This window comes from Galleria mellonella, unplaced genomic scaffold (genome assembly GCF_026898425.1).
Source record: "Galleria mellonella isolate WM207_F2 unplaced genomic scaffold, CSIRO_AGI_GalMel_v1 utg424, whole genome shotgun sequence".
NCBI classification, from domain to species: Eukaryota; Metazoa; Arthropoda; class Insecta; order Lepidoptera; family Pyralidae; genus Galleria; species Galleria mellonella.
In genome coordinates, this window is record NW_026442097.1 from 2,193,498 (window position 1) to 2,213,601 (window position 20,104).

Below are 20,104 nucleotides of genomic sequence, written 5' to 3' on the forward strand. Positions count from 1 at the left end.
TTTTCACAATATTGATAAGGTCGCTTAGCAAATACATATGTGGATAACGTATTTCAACTAGTATATATAGGACGAACTCATTCTTTTATTACCATTCCGGAGTCAGTGTTCCATCGAATACAAACAAAGATGTCTACCTTCGCTTTCTTGCTGCTTTGCATCCAGGCTTGCCTGATCCAGGTAATACTTTTTATAGTAGTTTACTTTTTAAATGCCTTCCTAAAGGAGAAGTGTCTAAGAGGGAATGTTATAATAATTAAAATGTAATGAGATCTTGGGATCAATTAAATATTCATACTTTTCAACAGTTTTTTTTTTTATACAACTTTGAATGGCAAACAAGCTGACGGCCCACCTGATAGAAAGTGGTAACCGTCGCCTATAGACATGAGCAGTACCATGGACATAACAGAGTATGCTGTTTCGCCCATGACACCTCCCATGCGTTGCCATTCCTGAGGACTCAAGTGTTATTCCTCTGTACCCAGTAAATTCACGCTATATCCTACATTTCAAACCGAAACACAGCCATGCAAACACAACTGTTTCACGGTTGAAACACCAATGGAACAGAGGTGCCCAAGCAATTGACTTTTGTACAAAGTCTCCCTCTGGTTTAGATTTGCTTAATGAAACAGTGATCAGGTGTGCCTTAAGCTTACTTAGGATTCTTAGTTGCATAAAAATAATCATCGTCATTATAGCAGCTATTAAATATCCACTGCTGAACATTAGCCTCCCCCATAAAGGAAGGTTTTCCCAGTAGTTGCTACGAGAAATGGGCAGGCAAGTCTGCAATCGTAGTTAAGCTTTGATAATATTTTAGGAGACTGCTGCTACCCAATTCTCGATCATTAAGTAATAATATAAATAAAAATAATCGATATGTGTTTTTCAGAATGTATACAGTCAGTACCTGGGTAAGGGAGGAGCACGCGAGGTTGCTGTCGAGAAAACAACTGTAGTTGACTCTGTGGAAGTTGATCGTGGCTATGGACTTGCAAAGGGCGCCGGCTGGGGCCCTGGATACGGATACGGCCCAGCTGGCCTGGGACTCGCCGGTGCCAATATTGGGGCTATCGGTGTTGAACGAGTTGGTCTCGGCCCAGTTGGACTCGGCGCAGTTGGACTCCCTCCATACGGATGGGAAGCTGAGTACGGCTTAGGCGGCGCCGTTATTGGCACAGCCGGTCACGGTATCGCAGGGGCCAAAATTGGCGCCATCGGTCTACCTGCACCTCCTGTGCCTGTGGTCAACACTGGCTACGGCGGTGTGGGCAATGGTGTATTCGAAGTGTTTGCTGAGATGCCAGCCTTCGGCACTTCCTTCGTGGGCGGCCAAGTGCCAGTCCTCGGTGCTGTGGAATTCGCTGGTATCCTGCCCGCTTCTGGCGCCGTTACCATCACCGGAAACTGTGGATGCGGTGGAATCGCTAACAAACTTTATTAATATTATTAAAACAATTTTTTTTTTAAATAAAGGATGATCACATGAAATTATAACCAACTTATTGTTTGATTCCATAAAATACATTTTCAATCTATACATATATTATCAATTAGCTGACCCCGCGAATTTCGTACCGCCTAACAGTCAATTTTTTAATTTTTAGTTTTTTTAATACTTATTCTGCTATTCGGAACGCCGAGTCAGCTAGTAATATAAAAAAAGTAACTTAATATGTCAACGATTACATTATGTCAAAAAATAAAAATTATAAAACACGCCGTGCCACGTCACTCAATTGTTTTGATCCCTGGAACATCTCCACTAATACTTGAACTTTATAGTATGGTATTAAAGTTTAAATTGACTTTTAAATATTATTAAATCCAATCGTTTGTATGGATTGTTATGGATGAAGAATGATGGGAGTATAGAAAAGTGTTGTTTTAAGACTTTTTCAGGTATTTTTTTAAAATTTTCTCTCCGTAAGAACCATTCTCGTACTTCAAGGAATTAGCAAAAAAAAAAGTATTAGGGAAATCGATTTATTTGTTCTCAGTGAAGATTTGCGCTTAGCAACACATTCAGCAATTCATTTTTATAATAATATAAGTTTTTTCTGTAATGTATAAAAATTACGTAGAATTTGTACAAAATTCATGTAATGTAGATAGGTTAAAGGCGTCTATTACATAGACGCCTTTACTCCTTTACTTTTAGGTACTCGTTTATTTGCTGTCAAATGTAGTTAGCTGAGCTGGTACGGCTGATTTACAGTCTCAAGGTTGGATTGGATATGGCAGTGATTTTTATTTATTTATTTCTTATCGCATTCCGTAATTTAATTAGTACATAACATTCCAATTATGGACCCTGTTGGGCACAACAAGTAGGAGAGAGGAGGACAACACTTTTTTCACTTTCGAAATAGTCTAAGGTTTTACAGGAATATTCTATGATACCCGTGAAACTGGTTATATCTATAGGTGATAGTTACCACTAAACATTTTATCACGCATAAAAATTTTTTGAAGGATAGTTTAACCGGAAGTCTCTTGATGTTATCAGGGAGCACGTTTCAGAGTCGTAAAGTATATAAAGCGAAAGAATTATATATGAAAATAATACAGTGGGATCGGGATAGAAAGTTGGAGAGTTGATTATGTATTTATTAATTCATTAATACATTTATGTGTATGTAAAAGGAGGGCTTAATGCTAAAAGCGTTCCCTTGCAGTCAACCTTAGGGAACTGTTAGAATACTCGAATGCGGTACTAGTAACAATTGATATATAATAGATACATTCTTAACTTTACATATATAAACAAATAAATATGTATAAATAACAAATATACTTATACATTACATTATTATTATTACATTATCAGAGGGAGACTTTGTACCAAAGTCGTTTGCTTGGACATCTCTGTCCCATTTGTGTTTCTACCGTGAAGCAGTTGCGTTTGCATGGCTGTGTTTCGGTTTGAAGGGTGCGATATGGTAGTGAATTTACAGGGAACAGAAGAATAACACCTAAGTCCTCAGGAATGGCAACACATGGAATATCATGGGCGAAACAGTATACTCTGTTATGTTTATGGTACTGCTCATATCTATAGGCGACGATTGCCACTTTCCATCAGATGGGCCGTCAGCTTGTTTGCCATTCTAAGTTTCATAAAAAACAAATTATTTGCCGGCATCGTATAGGCATCTAGCGTGGATTCATCCGTCTATCTATCCATCCACCATTTATATGTCGCAGTTCTTCCATTACGAAAGGTTGTGAGATCTCTTATTCAATAATGTATGCATACATTTATAAAATAAACATATGTATAATTATAGCACTAGTGGTCGGCCCGTGGTCGAAATTCCTAACATAAGTAATAAATGAATTTATTATGGTTATATTTGACATTCAGTAAGACTATAGACAAATAATATTAACAGACAAACAATATTAATCTATTCTCAATTTGACCACTGACTTTGACAATAAACAAAAGAGTATAGCGTGTATGTGTCAATTACGTAGGTGGTGTGTGTAATTTTCTTTTTTTTTTTTTATTGATTTAATGTATTTTAAATTGTAAAAATATTATTATTCCGCACTCCTTCTCTATATAAACTAGTTCTCATCTCCTTAATATGTTTATATGTCTGGTTAGCATACTTATTTCTTGCATACTTTTTGTGAACAATATTTATGTATTTTTATGTTTTTGTGTAGGCGTTTATATCTCCTATATTTAGAACTAACAAAATCTTTCATTGTGCCTCCCACCAAATTGTTTATAATTACTCCTCTCTATCCAAAGGTTGCCTGGAAGAGATCGCTCTTAGCGATAAGGTCGCCCATCGTTTTCTCATTGGGATTATTTCTTGTAATTGTTTATATTTATAATAAGTTTACTATTGTAATATTTTGGAGAAAACAATAAAGAGTATCTATCTATCTATAAGTGTGTCAAATTTCATCCTTCTCCGTCCGCGCAATTTTCGTAAAAAGGGGTACAAAGTTTTTGCTTCACGTAGTAATATATATATGTAAGTATTTTTTTTTATTTTTAATTAAGATATAGATATACTAGTATCGCTGTGACATTTTCTATCCTTCTTTTGAGATTGACTGAGAGAAAACGCCGTTAGCTTTTGAAGATTTTTAAAGGCTATATTACAAAAATCCATAATCAATAGAGTTGTTTTAATAATAAATGTAACGTTGCAACTTGAAATGACAACAAAAACTCATAGCCCAATCGGTGACAATCATCACAGTTATAATCATCACCTGCAGATTTGATCAACTTCATGGACATTACTGAATACATTACAACACTCAGGGTACCTCTTAAGTATTTTTATTCTTGAAAACTGAGATGTCAGACTTTTTTTAGGACTAGTATTAGTTATTTTTAGACATGAGCAGTACCATGGACATAACAGAGTATAATGTCTCGCCCATGATACCCCCCATGCGTTGCCATTCCTGAGAGGACTCAGGTGTTATATCTCTGTATCCTGTAAATTCACTGCCATATATGTCCACCATTAAAACCGAAACACAGCCATGCAAACACAACTGCTTCACGGCAGAAACACGAATGGGACAGTATACATACAAATTGACATAATTTATAATACAATAAGAACTCAAATAAAAAGTTGTTTACATTTTGCATATGACCGTTATTTATTTCAAAAATTTATCGTTTTGATAAATTAGTACAGTTTGTTAGCATAACCGAGACCGCACCCACAGTTTCCAGAGATGGACACGGCGCCAGTAGCGGGCAGGATACCAGCGAATTCCACAGCGCCGAGCACTGGCACTTGGCCGCCCAGGAGGGCGGTGCCGAAGACTGGGAGATCAGCAAAAGCTTCAACCACGCCGTTTCCCACGCCACCGTAGCCAGTGTTGACCACAGGCACAGGAGGTGCAGGTAGACCGATGGCGCCAATTTTGGCCCCCGCGATACCGTGACCGGCTGCGCCAATAACGGCGCCGCCTAAGCCGTACTCAGCTTCCCATCCGTATGGAGGGAGTCCAACTGCGCCGAGTCCAACTGGGCCGAGACCAACTCGTTCAACACCGATAGCCCCAACATTGGCACCGGCGAGTCCCAGGCCAGCTGGGCCGTATCCGTATCCAGGGCCCCAGCCGGCGCCCTTTGCAAGTCCATAGCCACGATCAACTTCCACAGAGTCAACTACAGTTGTTTTCTCGACAGCAACCTCGCGTGCTCCTCCTTTAGCCAGGTACTGACTGTATACATTCTGAAAAACATTATCAAATGATCCGTTAATTATCCACTGCTGAACAAAGATCTCCCTCATAAAGGGGGTATTGCCATTAATTGCCACGCTTGGCAGGCGGGTTGGCAACTTTTGGTAATGTTTTAAAAGGGATGCTGCTGCCCTATCCCTCGACCATTAAGTTCCCTCTATTACCTCTTATGACACCCATAGGAAAGAGGAAGAAAAAACACATACACATTATGTTTTGTGCAACTGGTAATACTTGGCAAGCTTAAGTTGCACCTGAAACGTTGTAGTTCAAGCTGAAAACAGTGCTCTATAAAACGCGCAATGTATAGAATATTATGTGCGCGCAATGTTCTATACACTGCGCATACACATGAATATACATTTGCACAAACGAATATCCATTTGCACAAACAAATATACATTTGCATACACAAATATACATTTGCATACACAAATATACATTTGCACACACAAATATACATTTGCACACACGAATATACATTTGCACAAACAAATATACATTTGCACACACAAATATACATTTGCACAAGCGAATATACATTTGCACACACAAATATACATTTGCACAAGCGAATATACATTTGCACACACGAATATACATTTGCACAAACAAATATACATTTGCACAAACTAATATACATTTGCACACACGAATATACATTTGCACACACCTGTATATTTTTAAATTCAGAAATGGAACACACTTTTTTTTAATACTATTGTTTTTATTTGTTTTGTTTTTATTTTGTATGCTGCTGTGCTAGTCGCATGATTCTTTGAATAAATTATTTCTTTCTTTTTTTTTTGATGGAAATTTGAAGTAATATAATATGAAAAAGGTGGGATATGCCAGTGAATTTACAGGAATAACACCTGAGTCCTCAGGAATGGCAACACATGGGAGGTATCATGGGCGAAACAGTATAGTCTGTTATCTCTATGGTACTGCTCATGTCTATAAGCGACGGTTACAACTTTCCATCAGGTGGGCCGTCAGCTTGTTCGCCATTATAAGTTGCATAAAAACTCGCCATTTTTCAATAATTGTGACATATCCGTTCATTCATTTTAAAGTAGAGATCAGAATATGGGATATGTCTAGAATAGTTTTAAATGTTAGCCTTATTAATTATTCGGGAATTCAATGCTTTATATTGCAATACATTGCATTGATATAAGATCTAGAATTTGAACAATAAGATGAATTTAATAACTTTATTATTAAACTAAACACAAAATATACGAATGAATTGAAACATCTCTCCTTTTTGAAGGTACTTAAAAAATTTATAAAAAATATTACCTGGATCAGGCAAGCCTGGATGCAAAGCAGCAAGAAAGCGAAAGTAGACATATTTGTTTATATCCAATGGAACACTGACTCCAGAATGATTTGAAACCATCAGTTGATCCTTTATATACTGTTTGAAATACGTTATCCACATATGTATTTGCTAAGTCACCTTATCAAATATTGTGAAACGGACCAAAAGAAATGTAACAATTATCACAGAGTTTTAAAACTATAACACAATACGTGTTCAAAAGTATATTGATAAGTAATATATGTTAGTAATGCCTTGTAAATTGATTACAAATTGGTATAAATACCCTGAAGTCTGTCTCAGTACCATCATATTGATTGGATACATCAATAACTTAGAAAAATGGCAGTCAAAACCATTGTCCTCTGCGCTCAGGTCCTTCTCATTCAGGTAATTTTGTATTATTTTTCAAATATTTTTTTACATGTCTTTACTTGCAATGTTTGTTCATTTGTTGTTGCTCTTATTTTTTTTTTATTTTGCAAACCTTCATATTTGGTGAAAATATAATAATCAATACTCGATATTGTAATATTTTCAAAACAGTCATCGCCATACTATAAAAGATATTAATATACTTTGTTAATGATTTAAAGTATAGATAACGATAAAATAAATGACAAGAAATATTACAAAATGCCAAAAGCTCCCTTAGTCGCCTCTTACGACACTCACGGGAAAGGAAAGGGTGGCCCATTCTATGTCAAGACCTAGCGACCTAGCTTATGGTGGAGGGATGGAAACACGTCCCTCCAAAATGTGTAAAAGCCTATCTATAGTTGCCAACCGTGCCAAACGTGACAACTACTGGCAAAACTCCCTTTATGGGGAAGGCTTATCTTCAAAAGTGGACAGTTAACGGCCGAAATAATAATAATAAAATATAATAATAATTACAAAATGGTCTCAGCTAAATATGTATTTGGTAGAGCAACAGCTTTTTCAACAATAACAGTAAATATAAATTATATTAAGAAATAGACAGTCAAAATTGATTGCAATATACATTGATTTTTAAAAAATATAGTAACAGACAGATTTGGTACAGATAGAATATAGATTAACCTAAACTTTGTCTTTTGTAGTCGGTGCTTGGAAACCCAACCCTCAACAGAAAACTGCCGTCAGCCATTTCTGGCGTAAGCGGTACAAAGGTGGTCGAAAGCACCGTCGCTGTTAGTAACAATGCAATTGGCGGTAAAGGTTTGATCAACAATGGGCTAATCGGTACCGGACTCGGCTTGACCAACGCTGGATTGATCGGCTCTGGTGTCGGTTTGGCCAACACTGGATTAATCGGCTCTGGCGTTGGATTGGCCAACCCTGCCTTAATCGGTAACGCCTTACTGCCTGCTCCCGCCCCTGGATTCCTCGACTTTGCCACAATCACCGCCAGAGACAATCTCCCCATCTTCAGCTTCTCTCCCATTGCTCCAACTGGTCTCACTGTTTTGTCGGAGAACATCATCGAAGGACCAATAACAGTCGCTGGACAGCTGCCATTCCTGAGCGCTGTAGCGTTCGAAGGTGCTCTGCCGTCTGAAGGTGCGGGCGCTGCTGGCTGCGGCTGCGGCAATGGTAACATTGGCATCATCAGCGAGAACTATGAGCTCATTCCCCCTGCTCTGGGTGGACTCGGCTATGGTAAAGGGCTTGGTCTTGGAGCCGGTTACGGTCCTGTAGCTGGACACCTAGCTTTTTAAACTAATTCACCACAACCTGAGAGTTGCCTGAATAAATTCATTTTTGCAATCAATTGTATATTATTTCTGAGTGTCTGTATGCCCTTCGAACATCTGATTGAGATCGGCTCTTTTCGGTGAAATAAATAAAACACTGCGCAAGGTTTTCACTTGGTACGATATCAGTCCTGTAATTGTTTATGCCTATTTTACTTAGGTTTTAAATTTAGAATTTTCCTACTATATTCGAACTCAGTAGGAGACCTTATTCATGAGGGCTGTTTACGACTATATCTCGAAAGGCACAAAAACGTATTTATATAAATTTAAATAATTACAATACAGTATAAGTTATGATAATCATTTTTCATACCAGTCTTCCCATATTTAACGTCAACAAGACATGTATAATATATTCTCGATAGTAAATCCTTGTTAAGGAAAGTGGCCAATTTAAATAGTAGTTATTTTAACATACGTGGAAACTAAAGTAGAAATATGAGACCTAGGCTGGGCCCAGGTTCTAGGTTCCATCGAACCGGAATTTACTGATCAGTTCAACAGTTCACAAAAATACTGTTACTGTTATTTTTTTTATGCAACTCAGAATGGCAAACAAGCTGATGGCTCACCTGATAGAAAATGGTAATCGTCGCCTATAGACATGAGCAGTACCATGGACATAATAGAGTATACTTTTTCACCCATGATAACTCCCATGCATTGCCATTCCTGAGGACTCAGGTGTTATTCCTCTGTAGCCAGTAAATTCACGCCATATCTCACCCTTCAAACCGAAACAGCCATGCAAACACAACTGCTTCATGGTAGAAATACGAATGGAACATCTGAGTCCTCAGGAATGGCGGGTAATGAACGCATGTGGGGTATCATGGGCGAAACAGTATACTCTGTTAAGTCTATGGTACTGCTCATGTCTATAGGCGACGGTTACCACTTTTCATCAGGTGGGCCGTCAGTTTGTTTGCCATTCTAAGTTGTATAAAAAAAAAAAGAAAAGATGCCTAAGTAAACGCCTTTTGTACAAAGTCTCCCTCTGTTACTGTTAATCACTTTTGCTCAGCTTTTAGTTCAATTGACGATCTTAATAGCATTTAACATTGAAGTTTAACCCAAAAATAACCTAATAACCATCTTCCGAAAGTTGTACTTTCATTCCCCGCACAATACAAACATTTATTTGTGAAAACGACTGTTTGTAAAGTTTGAGTATTTGGGCGACTAAGAGAACTTAATGATCAAGGGATAGCCAGCAGAGACCCTTTTAAAATATCACCAAAACTTAACTGCGATAGCCAACCAACCTGCCAAACGTGGCAACTACTGCCAAAACCCCCATTATGAGTAAGACGTGTGTTCATCAGTGAACATGAATAGTTAACGTCTGATATGATGATGATGAAATAGTCGGCAAGTGATGACATAATACTGTTACTGTTAATCACTTATCGTTCAGCTATAATACCAAGATCGTTAAACATGTTAGTACATGTTTAACGATCTTGGTATTCTAGTGGTTTGACATTAGAGTATTAAACCTAAAATGAGGAGGGCTTCGCCGTCTGATAATCATTGGTTCATTCACCGTGTACAAACATATATGTTTGTGAGTATATCTGCTTGTAAAGGTCTGGATATTTTTTACATATAATGCGTTTAACTTAAAATTTGGTGTTTTTTAACATGATCTGTCCTTAGATTGTATAGATGGAGTGTCTTCATACAATTGCTTCGAGAAAAGCTAGTCAATTTTCTCATACAGTTTTGCATGATAAATAATTATGAGTGATTACTTTTTAACTTCTCTATTTATTTTGTCCTGTAATTTTTAAATGATATGTATAATGTTTTAATACGCGAAAACTCATTTTATTTATTAAATATAACTGCGTCGAGGTACGTCGCGTGCATAAGTATATAAATGGGTGTATTAAATAACTAAACTACAAGGTCATCGATGACGATGGGTAACATAATCATCATCATCTGATGATTCATGATTTCAGCCATTATCCATCCACTGCTGGATATAGGCCTCCCCCATAGACTGTCATAAGGAACGGTCCTGTGCCACCTGCATCACTGCACACTGACTCTCTACAATGCATATGAGGTCGTCACTCCATCTAGTGGGGGTCGTTCTACACTGCGTTTGTACGGGGTCGTAGTCAAGAGTACTACGTACTCAAGAACCTTTCTTCCCCAATGGTTGTCGGTTCTTCGAGCTATGTGGCCAACCCATAACAACAACAACATAACATCTAATAACATATTATCTTAAAAAAATTATAATGACCTATTTTAGAGAAAAAAGGTTTAACATAGGTACATTTTAGTGTAAAAAGGTCCATTTAACTCTCCCTAAGTACTGAATTAATAATTCTATATTGATACCAACGGGTCTCATTCAAACGGCATCTAAAATCAGTAGACTCTCTATATCACGTAAATCCAAGCTTATTGTTTGTGTATGTTTCTCCATCTAAAACCTTTAAAATTATTCAAAATTATAAAAAATTGTCGAAATTGCTATTAAGTAAAAAAAATCCAGATCATTAAAATGAAACCATAAAATGTAATTTAAAATAATTTATTTGTTTAAATTTATTATATATATAATGTTAAAATTTAAGTAATATATCAGTACCAAACACCACCTTTAGGGCCTAAACCAGCGCCAACACCAATTCCAGATCCTACGCCAAGTCCACCCAGAGCTGGGGGAGCGATTGGTCCGTAACTCTCGCTGATAATGCCAACGTTGCCACTGCTACCACAGCCGCAGGCAGCAGTGCCCGCACCTTCAGTCGGCAGTGTACCTTCGAACGCCACAGCGCTCAAGAACGGCAGCTGTCCAGCAATGGCTACTGGTCCTTCAATGACGTTTTCCGAGACAACAGTAAGACCAGTTGGGATCATAGCAGAGTAGCTAGTGACGGGAAAAACATCTCCTATAGAGAATGAAGCTAGAGTGAGGTAATTAGTGTTGACCGGAGGTACAATAGCATTGCCAATAAGTCCAGTGGTGGCCAAGCCAATGTCAGATCCAATTATGCCAGCAGTAGTCAAACCAGTGTTGGCCAAGCCAATGCCAGATCCAACTATGCCAGTATTAGCTAAGCCGAGGCCAGAGTTTATCAAGCCATCGTTAATCCAACCTGCACCAATACCTGCGTTGTTATTAACAATAACGGTATTGTCGACTACCGAAGTACCACTAACAGCTGCTGTGGTAGATGGACGAATCCCTCCAAATGCCAACTGACTGAATGCACACTGTAAAAGAAAAACTTATCATGTTGCAATCGGATAGGAATATCTATATTATAATAGTAAAACCTACATAAAAAAGTACATTTTTCATCGCAAAAACATCGACTTCAATCGTGGTGAAACACGCAAATGAGCTACGAGACGTATCATAGATACATTAGATTAAATATTTATACATTAGATTAAATATTTCTATTATAAATATATTATAAATATTCTGTAAGAATCGCATATTTTCAAATATAAATTTAGATTTTACTTGGCATCAATCTGTTTTTTGGTCTGTTCTTAATTCACCTGTAGATATTATCTGCGGTTACATAATAACAAGATTATTTAAATAGATGATAATATAATTGTCAATGCCGCTTGTACAATTGATATATGTTGGGGTACCAATGATGTAGATAACTGGGAATCGGAGCCAGGTCAATTTACCCGTCGTGACGGAATCATCAGGAATTAACCAAGATGTTTTCCAGGGAGAGTCGGATGGAAGTTAACCTAACAGGAGATATGTATTAGTAGCATTAAGTTATGTAGTATCTTAATGATCAATCCCTTCTCCCAAAATAGATTAAATATATCTTTATAGCTTTTAACTGCCTCTTAGATTAAACTTTTTGAACAATAAAATCTATTAAAAATAAGATTTTATAGCGTTATCCGCCATATTGTAGCTCCGACCATTTTATAATGACATCGTATACTTTATCATTACATACTTTTCAAATTCTTTCATTTGATACCTATAGGATTAACAAAATATATACCATCCGCCATCTTGTAATGGCGGCCATTTCAAAAACATGACCATTATTAACTTATTATATTGTCCCTGCAACTAAAATCAATAAGGTGGAATCAGTTTTATTTCATCTCACAAGTTTTAATCTAAACCGACTAATAAATTTGGTAATTTGTAAAAATATTTTACCTGGGCCAAGAGAATTTGTGCAGAAATGAATACGATCAGCTTAGCGGCCATTTTGTTTTCTCTTTGAGGTTTAGCTATTGAATGGTTTTATCGTATCTCAAATTAGCTTTTATACTTCATTTTTCTTTCAAAATGTATCGTAATGACATAATTTAAACAAATGATTACAATTTGATAAATATTACGTAGAAAACAAAAGCAGTACGTGATTTTTTTTTGTATTTGTTATCAAATTATCATGTTGATTGATAACCCAATTCTTGTTACGGGTAACACTATTGACTCATATTTTTATCACGAATTTCATCATCATCATATCCATCGTTATCTATCCATTACTGATCACAGGTTTCCCCTATAGATTACCATAAGGAACAGCACTAAGCTACCTACATCCACAGAATTCCTGCAATGCATTTCCATTTAGTGTGAGATTTTTCTAGACTTTATTTGGCAGTACAGAGTGCCCACTTAAGAGCCTTTCTTGCCCATCGGTTGTCGGTTTTTTGAGCTATCTACACTGCTGAACATAAGCCTCCCCCTTGGGGGATTCTACCAGTAGTCATCACGCTCGGCAGGTGGATTGGAAACTGCAATTAGGCATTGGAGATGTTTTAAAAGGGATGCTGCTGCTCTCCTCCGACCCTCCTCCTCTGTTTCTTACGACACCCACGGGAAAGGAAGGAATGTTTCTCGTAAACCAGTTGTTTGTATGGCTGTATTTCGGTTTGAAAGATGGGATATGGCAGTAAATTTACAGGGTACAGAGGAATAACATCTAAGTCCTCAGGAATGGCAACGTATGGGGGTATCATGGGCGAAACAGTATACTCTGTTATGAACATGGTACTGCTCATGTTTGTTGTCGGTTATCACTTTCCATTAGGTGGACCATCAGCTTGTTTGTCATTTTCATAAAAAACAAGAATCGATTAACTTACATCAATGACAGGTAACAATACTTTTTCAACTTGATAATTATTATGCGTAATATTATTTGTACAAGCTCAAATCAAATTACATTGTAAATAAAACTACAGTGATGTAATTATGTTATAAATATTTCGATAAATCACACAATGTGTTACATAACGTCAATTTTGTTTAACTATAAAAATGGTTCGTTTTAACACATCGTATCAGTTTTTGTATTTCTAACGAAGCATAAAATGTCGTGTTTTACGGTACTCCTGGTTCTTTTCCAAGCTTGTTTTATCCAGGTATCTGTTTTATAAATTTTTTTACGTATAACGAGGTAATGTTAAATATACGGCCCGCCTGATAATCGGACTTGTATGAATATATTATTGTTAAGTATTATTGAAGACGCCATTTCTCGTCATCATCATCATCATCTCAGCCGTTAACTGCCGAACATAGGCCCTTGGGGGGTTTTGCCAATAATTGTCACGCTTGGCAAACGAGTTGACAACCGCAGTTACGCCTCGGTAATATTTTAAGATGATGACCTTCCACCGACCATTGTATTTCCTTAGTCGCTTCTTACGATACCCACTGGAAAGGAAATGACCGCTCATCCTATGCCGAGATCACACGGTCTTTTCTTGTAATTTTCTTTAAATATTCTTTTTCATTCTTTCTTGCATTAACAGGCATTACTGATAGGTCCCATAGTTATGTCTTGTTGATATTAATAAAAATTTCACTATTTCAGAATGCATTTAGTCAGTGTAATACAATTGGCGGATGTCCTAATATAGGAAGCAAAGATGTAAACCCTTTCGGACTAGGCTTGACAGGCCTGGGAGATTTTGGTGCTATAAGACACGGATTTGGTAATACACTTGGACTCGAAGTAAATACAGCTGGACTCGGAAATCTCGGTCTTGGATTTGATTCTAAAATAAATACTGCTAATCTACTCGGCACTACCGGCTTAGGAGAGCTCAATACAGTAGCACTAGGCGGAATAGATGTAGCTAAGTTTGGCTTTGGTAATACTGGAATTGGATCTTTTGGAGCTGCTGAGATCACTACTGCACCAGTAGCTGCCGTTAATGCCGGTCTTGGTTTTGACAACATTGGAATTGGTATCACTGAAGTTGGTTTTGCCAGCCATGGGATAGTACCTCCTGGTGCAGCATATGGTGGTACTGGAAACGGAGCTATAGGTGTCGGAGGTAATTTCCCAGTTACTGGCGTAACGTCCGTCAACGGCCAGGTACCGGTAATTGGTTTTGTAGAATTCAGCGGTGATATACCAGCCAGTGGTCTGATATTCGCGTCCGGAAACTGCGATTGCAATAATTATTACAAACTATATTAAATCCATTACTTTTGTTGACTTATAAATTTACTTTCAATAAATTGTTATAAAAATACAGATCATATTTTTATTTCTCATATCCACTCTTCTATTTATTTTAAGCAATATTATCCTTGATAACAGAAATATATCAAACCAAAATTTTTACAAGCTTTTATTTTACATAAATATTTATTAATTCTAGTAACAATTTAATATGCAGTACTCGATACTGTAATATTTTTTCACCATCACACCACTTGCTATCGACAGAGAATCCAACCTCACACCTTAGAACCAGAATAATCACGGACAATGCAGTTTCAGAGGAGCTTTCTCCAGCAATATGGTTGTAAAATGATCTTCTTGCCTAGGCTTTCCTTAGAGACAGTATGGGGTTCTTCAAAAAGGGCGTATTAAGTTTTCTTAAGGGTCTTGGCGACCGTACGCGTGATTTTCCTGGTGTTACAGGCGTCCATAGGCTACGGTAACCTCGTTTACCACGAGACGGGCCGTATGGTTGTTAGCCAACTTACTAGTATAAAAAATTCATAATGACCATCGCCACAAGATGGCGCACGAAGTAGTTTATCAGTCTTTTTAATATGCGTTTAAAATAAAAGAGCTCGAACAATAAAATAAATTAAATGACTTTATGTGCCTTAAATTATTCAAAATACTTTAAAACGAACTTGTCGTGAGTAGCTTAATAATCTATTAAAATCAATGTTTTACTGACAATATTACTGAATGGGGGAAAGGGATTGTTAGTAATGGAGACTGAGAATCCCATTGTTAGCAATATACCCAACCAGGTCGACCTCCTCGCGGTTCCGCCTGGAAATTATCATGGTTAATTCCTGATGAATTCATCATGATAGGCTAACTGGCCTATTTTCATTCTCATCTATCATCCTTCACTTGTGCTCCGCCAGCGTATCCCGTTAGCGTAGGCGAGGTTACTATTCCATTTTATTTTATTTATTTATTTAAATAAATAAAATAAAATAAAATAAATTTAAAAATAAAAAAAATCCATTTTTACCCATCAAAAAAATTACTAAATGCGTAAATAAGCAATGGCAGCGATGAAACATTAAAATGATACGACGACTGATCATCTAAACCCTAGGAGGATGAGGTTGGGGCCTCAGGGTGGACCCCTTTACTTCAGCATCAATTCTGGGGGCAACTACTCCTTGGTTACTGGAACTATGTCTAACGCTGAGAGTGCGGCGTAGTCTTAGGTGGTTGGTCACTAAACATAATTAGACAAGAAATACTAGATGGCGCTAGAATCGAGACTTTTGATTTCTATTGAATATTTTGTAATTAGTTACTTTGAAGTAAAATTTCTAAATTGGCAGGTAGTTTTTATTATTATATATAAATGTGAAGTGACAAATAATACGCGACTCTTTCCCGAATGAATTATAACCCACACAATCGCAATATTTTTATTATGTGTTTTTTTTTTCAAAGTTTTGTATTGTACCATACAAGAGAATAAAATCAAAAATTATGATAAATTATTAGTACGTTGGTAAAACATAAATAAAACCATTCGCCAACTTAAAAAAAATTGCCTTAAATTATCTGTAATTACAAACTAATCAGGGAAAACCACAAACCTCGAGTCTAGCGCCATCTAGTAAATCGTATCAAATTTTGTTTAATGATCAACCACCTTAATTGGTTTATTTTAATATTTTTTTTTTATTTTTTCTAATGTACGATAATAAACTATCTGATGGCTCACCAGATGAAAGTAGTAAATATCGCCTTTAAAACAAAATAGCACTGTGATCATCACAGAGTACTCTCTGATGCTCCTGATATCTTTCCAGCTACTATGAATTTCACATGAGAGGTTAATACAACGTAAAAGAAATCATGTGTTGCCATTCCTGAGGATAAAGGTGTTTCCGTGCCTGTAAATTCAAGTTAATTCCCAAACTAAAACATTGCCAATTTAGCACAAGGAACTACCTTCTGTGCTAAAAAAGGGATTTTATTAATGGGGCTTCATAACTTTATTGCTAGCAATATATTTTATCAGGTCGGCCAGTTTTGCTTATCCCTACCAACGTTTCCCAGCTGGGGGTAAGAGTGGAATTTTATTCCACTTATCTCTACTGGTAGAGATGAATGGAAATTTAAATTTACCAAAGGGAGACTTTGTACAAAAGTCTTTACTTGGGCACCTCAGTCCCATTCGTGTTTCTACCGTGAAGCAGTTGTGTTTGTATAACTGTGTTTCAGTTTGAAGGGTGGGATATGGCAGTGAATTTACTGGGTACAGAGGAATAACACCTGAGCCCTCAGGAATGGCAACACATGGGGGGTATCATGGGCGAAACAGTATACTCTGTTATGTCCATAGTACTATTCATGTCTATAGGCGACGGTTACCACTTTCCATCAGGTGGGCCGTCAGCTTGTTTGCTATTCTAAGTTGCATAAGAAAAATACTTGTTAATATAAAGCTGCCAGAATTCGTTCAGTGAATTATCAAGCATATACCAATAAGAGAAAGACGTTTATATTTTTGTCGAAATGAAATAAAATGAAACATTTATTTGCTTTAAACAAACATTTAACATAAAAAAGATCACGTAACAGAACTTTTTGGCATCTGTTTAATTGACTTAAAATTGTAGGCATGCGAAGTTAATGTATTAATTAAATAAATATATTATAGCACTAATGTTTGTGATTATTAAGATTAAAGAAACAATTTTTTTTTTGGGATTTTATTTGGAATTTGGAATTTGGGATTTTTGTTTTTTAACATGTCAATCCCATAAAATCTAAGCAAGTTATCTACTATTATAATTATAACTAAACAATACTACTTACTAATTCACTTAAGCACAAAGAAGTACCTAGGTCAGTTGTAAACCGAATTGGAAAGTTCTTTTTTTATTTGAAAGGATATATTTACAAATTGATCCTTAATTTTTTTTTCAAAATCGGTTGCGTGGTTTACTTTTTAAATTGGCCAGTTCCATTTGTTTGAAGTAAGTAGTTTTGCCATAATTGAAGTATTTTTTTTTTTATTTTTATGAAAGATATAGTTACGAATTGATCCATAATTTTTTTTTTCAAAATCGGTTGCGTGGTTTGGTTTTTAAATCGGCCAGTTCCAGCCATAACAATTCTTTTTAGAATTGATAGGGTTTACCTATTCCTGTTTTGTTTAAAAGTAATATTATGGTGATTAAAGCCTTAAAACGTCGGTCTTCTTTGTGGAGCAAAATTTTGGGTATTGCGAAGCACAACGTACAGTAATGTTTTTTTTATACAACTTAGAATGGCAAACAAGTTGACGACTAATGTGATGGAAAGTGATAACTTTCCCCTATAGACTTGAGCAGTGCCATGGACATAACAGAGTATACTGTTTCACCCACGATACCCCCCATGCGTTGCCATTCCTGAGGACTCAGGTGTTATTCCTCAGAACCCTGTAAATTAACGCCATATCTTCACGCGCTTCAAACCGAAATACAGCCATACAAACACAACTGCTTTACGGTTGAAACACGAATAGGACAGAGGTACCCAAGCAAACGACTTTTGTACAAAGTCTCCCTCTGGTAAGTACGTAAGGTATGTGTCAAGAAAGTGAAAAATAATGTTTATCCATTATGTTTTGCTTAATTGTACTATAATAGGTTACAATAAAAACGGGGGGGGGGGAAGAAGGGTTTGTTAGGAATGGAAATTAGTAATCTCATTGCTAGCAAATTACCCTGTTAAGTCGACCTCCGCCCTATTCTCCCAAGATACTATCGTGATTAATTTATTGTTGAATTCGTTACGATAGATTAACTGACATGCTTCATCATCATCTATCACCCTTCACTGTATCACATCGCCAGTGTATACCGATAGCGCAGGTGTGGCTACCATTCCATTATCATCCATTAAAAAAAAATAAAGACAATGAAAACTCAAAATACGATGCCAATTAATTTATTTATATTTAACATTTATTTAGTTGTGAAATCCATCTGTGGAATCAAAATTAGTAAACTTTTTTAGCGATTACTTTGTTATCGTAACCGAGACCGCACCCACAGTTTCCACTGATGGACACGGCGCCAGCAGCGGGCAGGATACCAGCGAATTCCACAGCGCCGAGCACTGGCACTTGGCCGCCCACGAGGGCGGTACCGGTGGCTGGCATCTCAGCAAACACTTCGATCACACCGTTGCCCATACCGCCGTAGCCAGTTTTGGCCACAGGTACATGAGGTGCAGGTAGGCCGATTGCGCCGAGACCAACTCGTTCAACACCGATGGCTCCAATATTGGCACCCGCGAGTCCTAGACCGGTGGCTCCCAAACCGTACCCGGCTTCCCATTCGTATCCACTGAGTCCAACTCGGTCAATTCCATATGGGCCAAGTCCAACTGGGCCGAGTCCAATCGGGCCAGGTCCAACTGGGCCAAGTCCAACTGGGCCGAGTCCAATCGGGCCATGTCCAACTGGGCCAAGTCCAACTGGGCCGAGTCCAACTGGGCCGAGTCCAACTGGGCCAAGTCCGCCATAACCACCAATTCCGTAAGAGTCCACGCTTACAGACTCAACTTCAACGGCAGCCACTTCACCGACTGCACCATATCCTGCTCCATAACCGAATCCGGGGCCATAGCCGAGTCCAGGGCCATATCCCAAACCAGGAGGAAGGCCTAGAGGGTTACTGTAAGCATTCTGAAAAGAATTTATAATAATAATAAAAATAGGTTCTTAAAATTTGCATAGTAATTATATTTATAATTTCATCATCGACTTTACAAGGAATTTTCTTCATTTGACCTAAAATCACCTTTCATTCTGTTTATATTTGATATCAGCCTTTACATCGTCATATTAGCCTTTAAGAGTTCGCTGCTGAACATAAGCCTCCTTGGGGGTTTTGCCAGTAGTTGCCATACTTAGCAGGCGAATTGGCAACCGCAGATAGACTGTGGTGATGTTTTAAGAAGAAAGATTTAATTGATCAAATGAATGTAAATTAAAAACTGCTCAACTGATTTTAAAAATTCTTTCACCTATAGAAAGCTACATTAGCAGCGAGTAAAACAGGCTTTATATTATTTTCGAAAACTCTATCTACCCGTATGAAGGCGAGCAAAAAAAATACAATTTACTTACTTGGATCAGGCAAGCCTGGATGCAAAGTAACAAGAAAGCGAAGGTGGACATAATTGTTGATATTCGAAGAAACAATTCCAGAATGAGTTTCCAAATTTCAAATACGGGTTTTTATAATGGAAATATTTTGTAATATTCCTTATCAATGCGTGCTGTACAATTTATTTCTTAGTTGAAACAATGTATAGTATGTCAA

The 20,104-nt window shown here is 37.2% G+C and overlaps 5 protein-coding genes across 5 annotated transcripts; 3 read left to right on the plus strand and 2 right to left on the minus strand.

The window, feature by feature from the left end:
• The first annotated feature begins 73 nt into the window (after window positions 1-73).
• On the plus strand, window positions 74-1,499 carry LOC116413745 (chorion class A protein Ld12-like). The gene is made up of 2 exons (XM_031914448.2): window positions 74-180; window positions 899-1,499. Exons 1-2 carry the CDS (start codon window positions 130-132, stop codon window positions 1,448-1,450), a joined length of 603 nt encoding a protein of 200 aa, XP_031770308.2. The 5' UTR covers window positions 74-129; the 3' UTR covers window positions 1,451-1,499.
• A 3,117-nt stretch (window positions 1,500-4,616) lies between these two features.
• Window positions 4,617-6,653, minus strand: LOC116413744 (chorion class A protein Ld12-like). The gene is made up of 2 exons (XM_031914447.2): window positions 6,544-6,653; window positions 4,617-5,228 (listed from the first exon to the last, which is right to left on the minus strand). Exons 1-2 carry the CDS (start codon window positions 6,592-6,594, stop codon window positions 4,674-4,676), a joined length of 606 nt encoding a protein of 201 aa, XP_031770307.2. The 5' UTR covers window positions 6,595-6,653; the 3' UTR covers window positions 4,617-4,673.
• A 151-nt stretch (window positions 6,654-6,804) lies between these two features.
• On the plus strand, window positions 6,805-8,321 carry LOC113515543 (chorion class CB protein PC404-like). Its single transcript, XM_026899794.3, has 2 exons — window positions 6,805-6,955; window positions 7,651-8,321. Exons 1-2 carry the CDS (start codon window positions 6,908-6,910, stop codon window positions 8,266-8,268), a joined length of 666 nt encoding a protein of 221 aa, XP_026755595.2. The 5' UTR covers window positions 6,805-6,907; the 3' UTR covers window positions 8,269-8,321.
• Window positions 8,322-10,842: 2,521 nt separating this feature from the next.
• LOC113515551 (elastin-like) lies at window positions 10,843-20,019 on the minus strand. The gene is made up of 4 exons (XM_052898237.1): window positions 19,909-20,019; window positions 18,784-19,464; window positions 14,177-14,731; window positions 10,843-11,544 (listed from the first exon to the last, which is right to left on the minus strand). Exons 1-4 carry the CDS (start codon window positions 19,957-19,959, stop codon window positions 10,909-10,911), a joined length of 1,923 nt encoding a protein of 640 aa, XP_052754197.1. The 5' UTR covers window positions 19,960-20,019; the 3' UTR covers window positions 10,843-10,908.
• LOC113515560 (uncharacterized PPE family protein PPE40-like) lies at window positions 13,613-14,790 on the plus strand. The gene is made up of 2 exons (XM_031914446.2): window positions 13,613-13,698; window positions 14,154-14,790. Exons 1-2 carry the CDS (start codon window positions 13,648-13,650, stop codon window positions 14,763-14,765), a joined length of 663 nt encoding a protein of 220 aa, XP_031770306.2. The 5' UTR covers window positions 13,613-13,647; the 3' UTR covers window positions 14,766-14,790.
• Window positions 20,020-20,104: the final 85 nt, after the last annotated feature.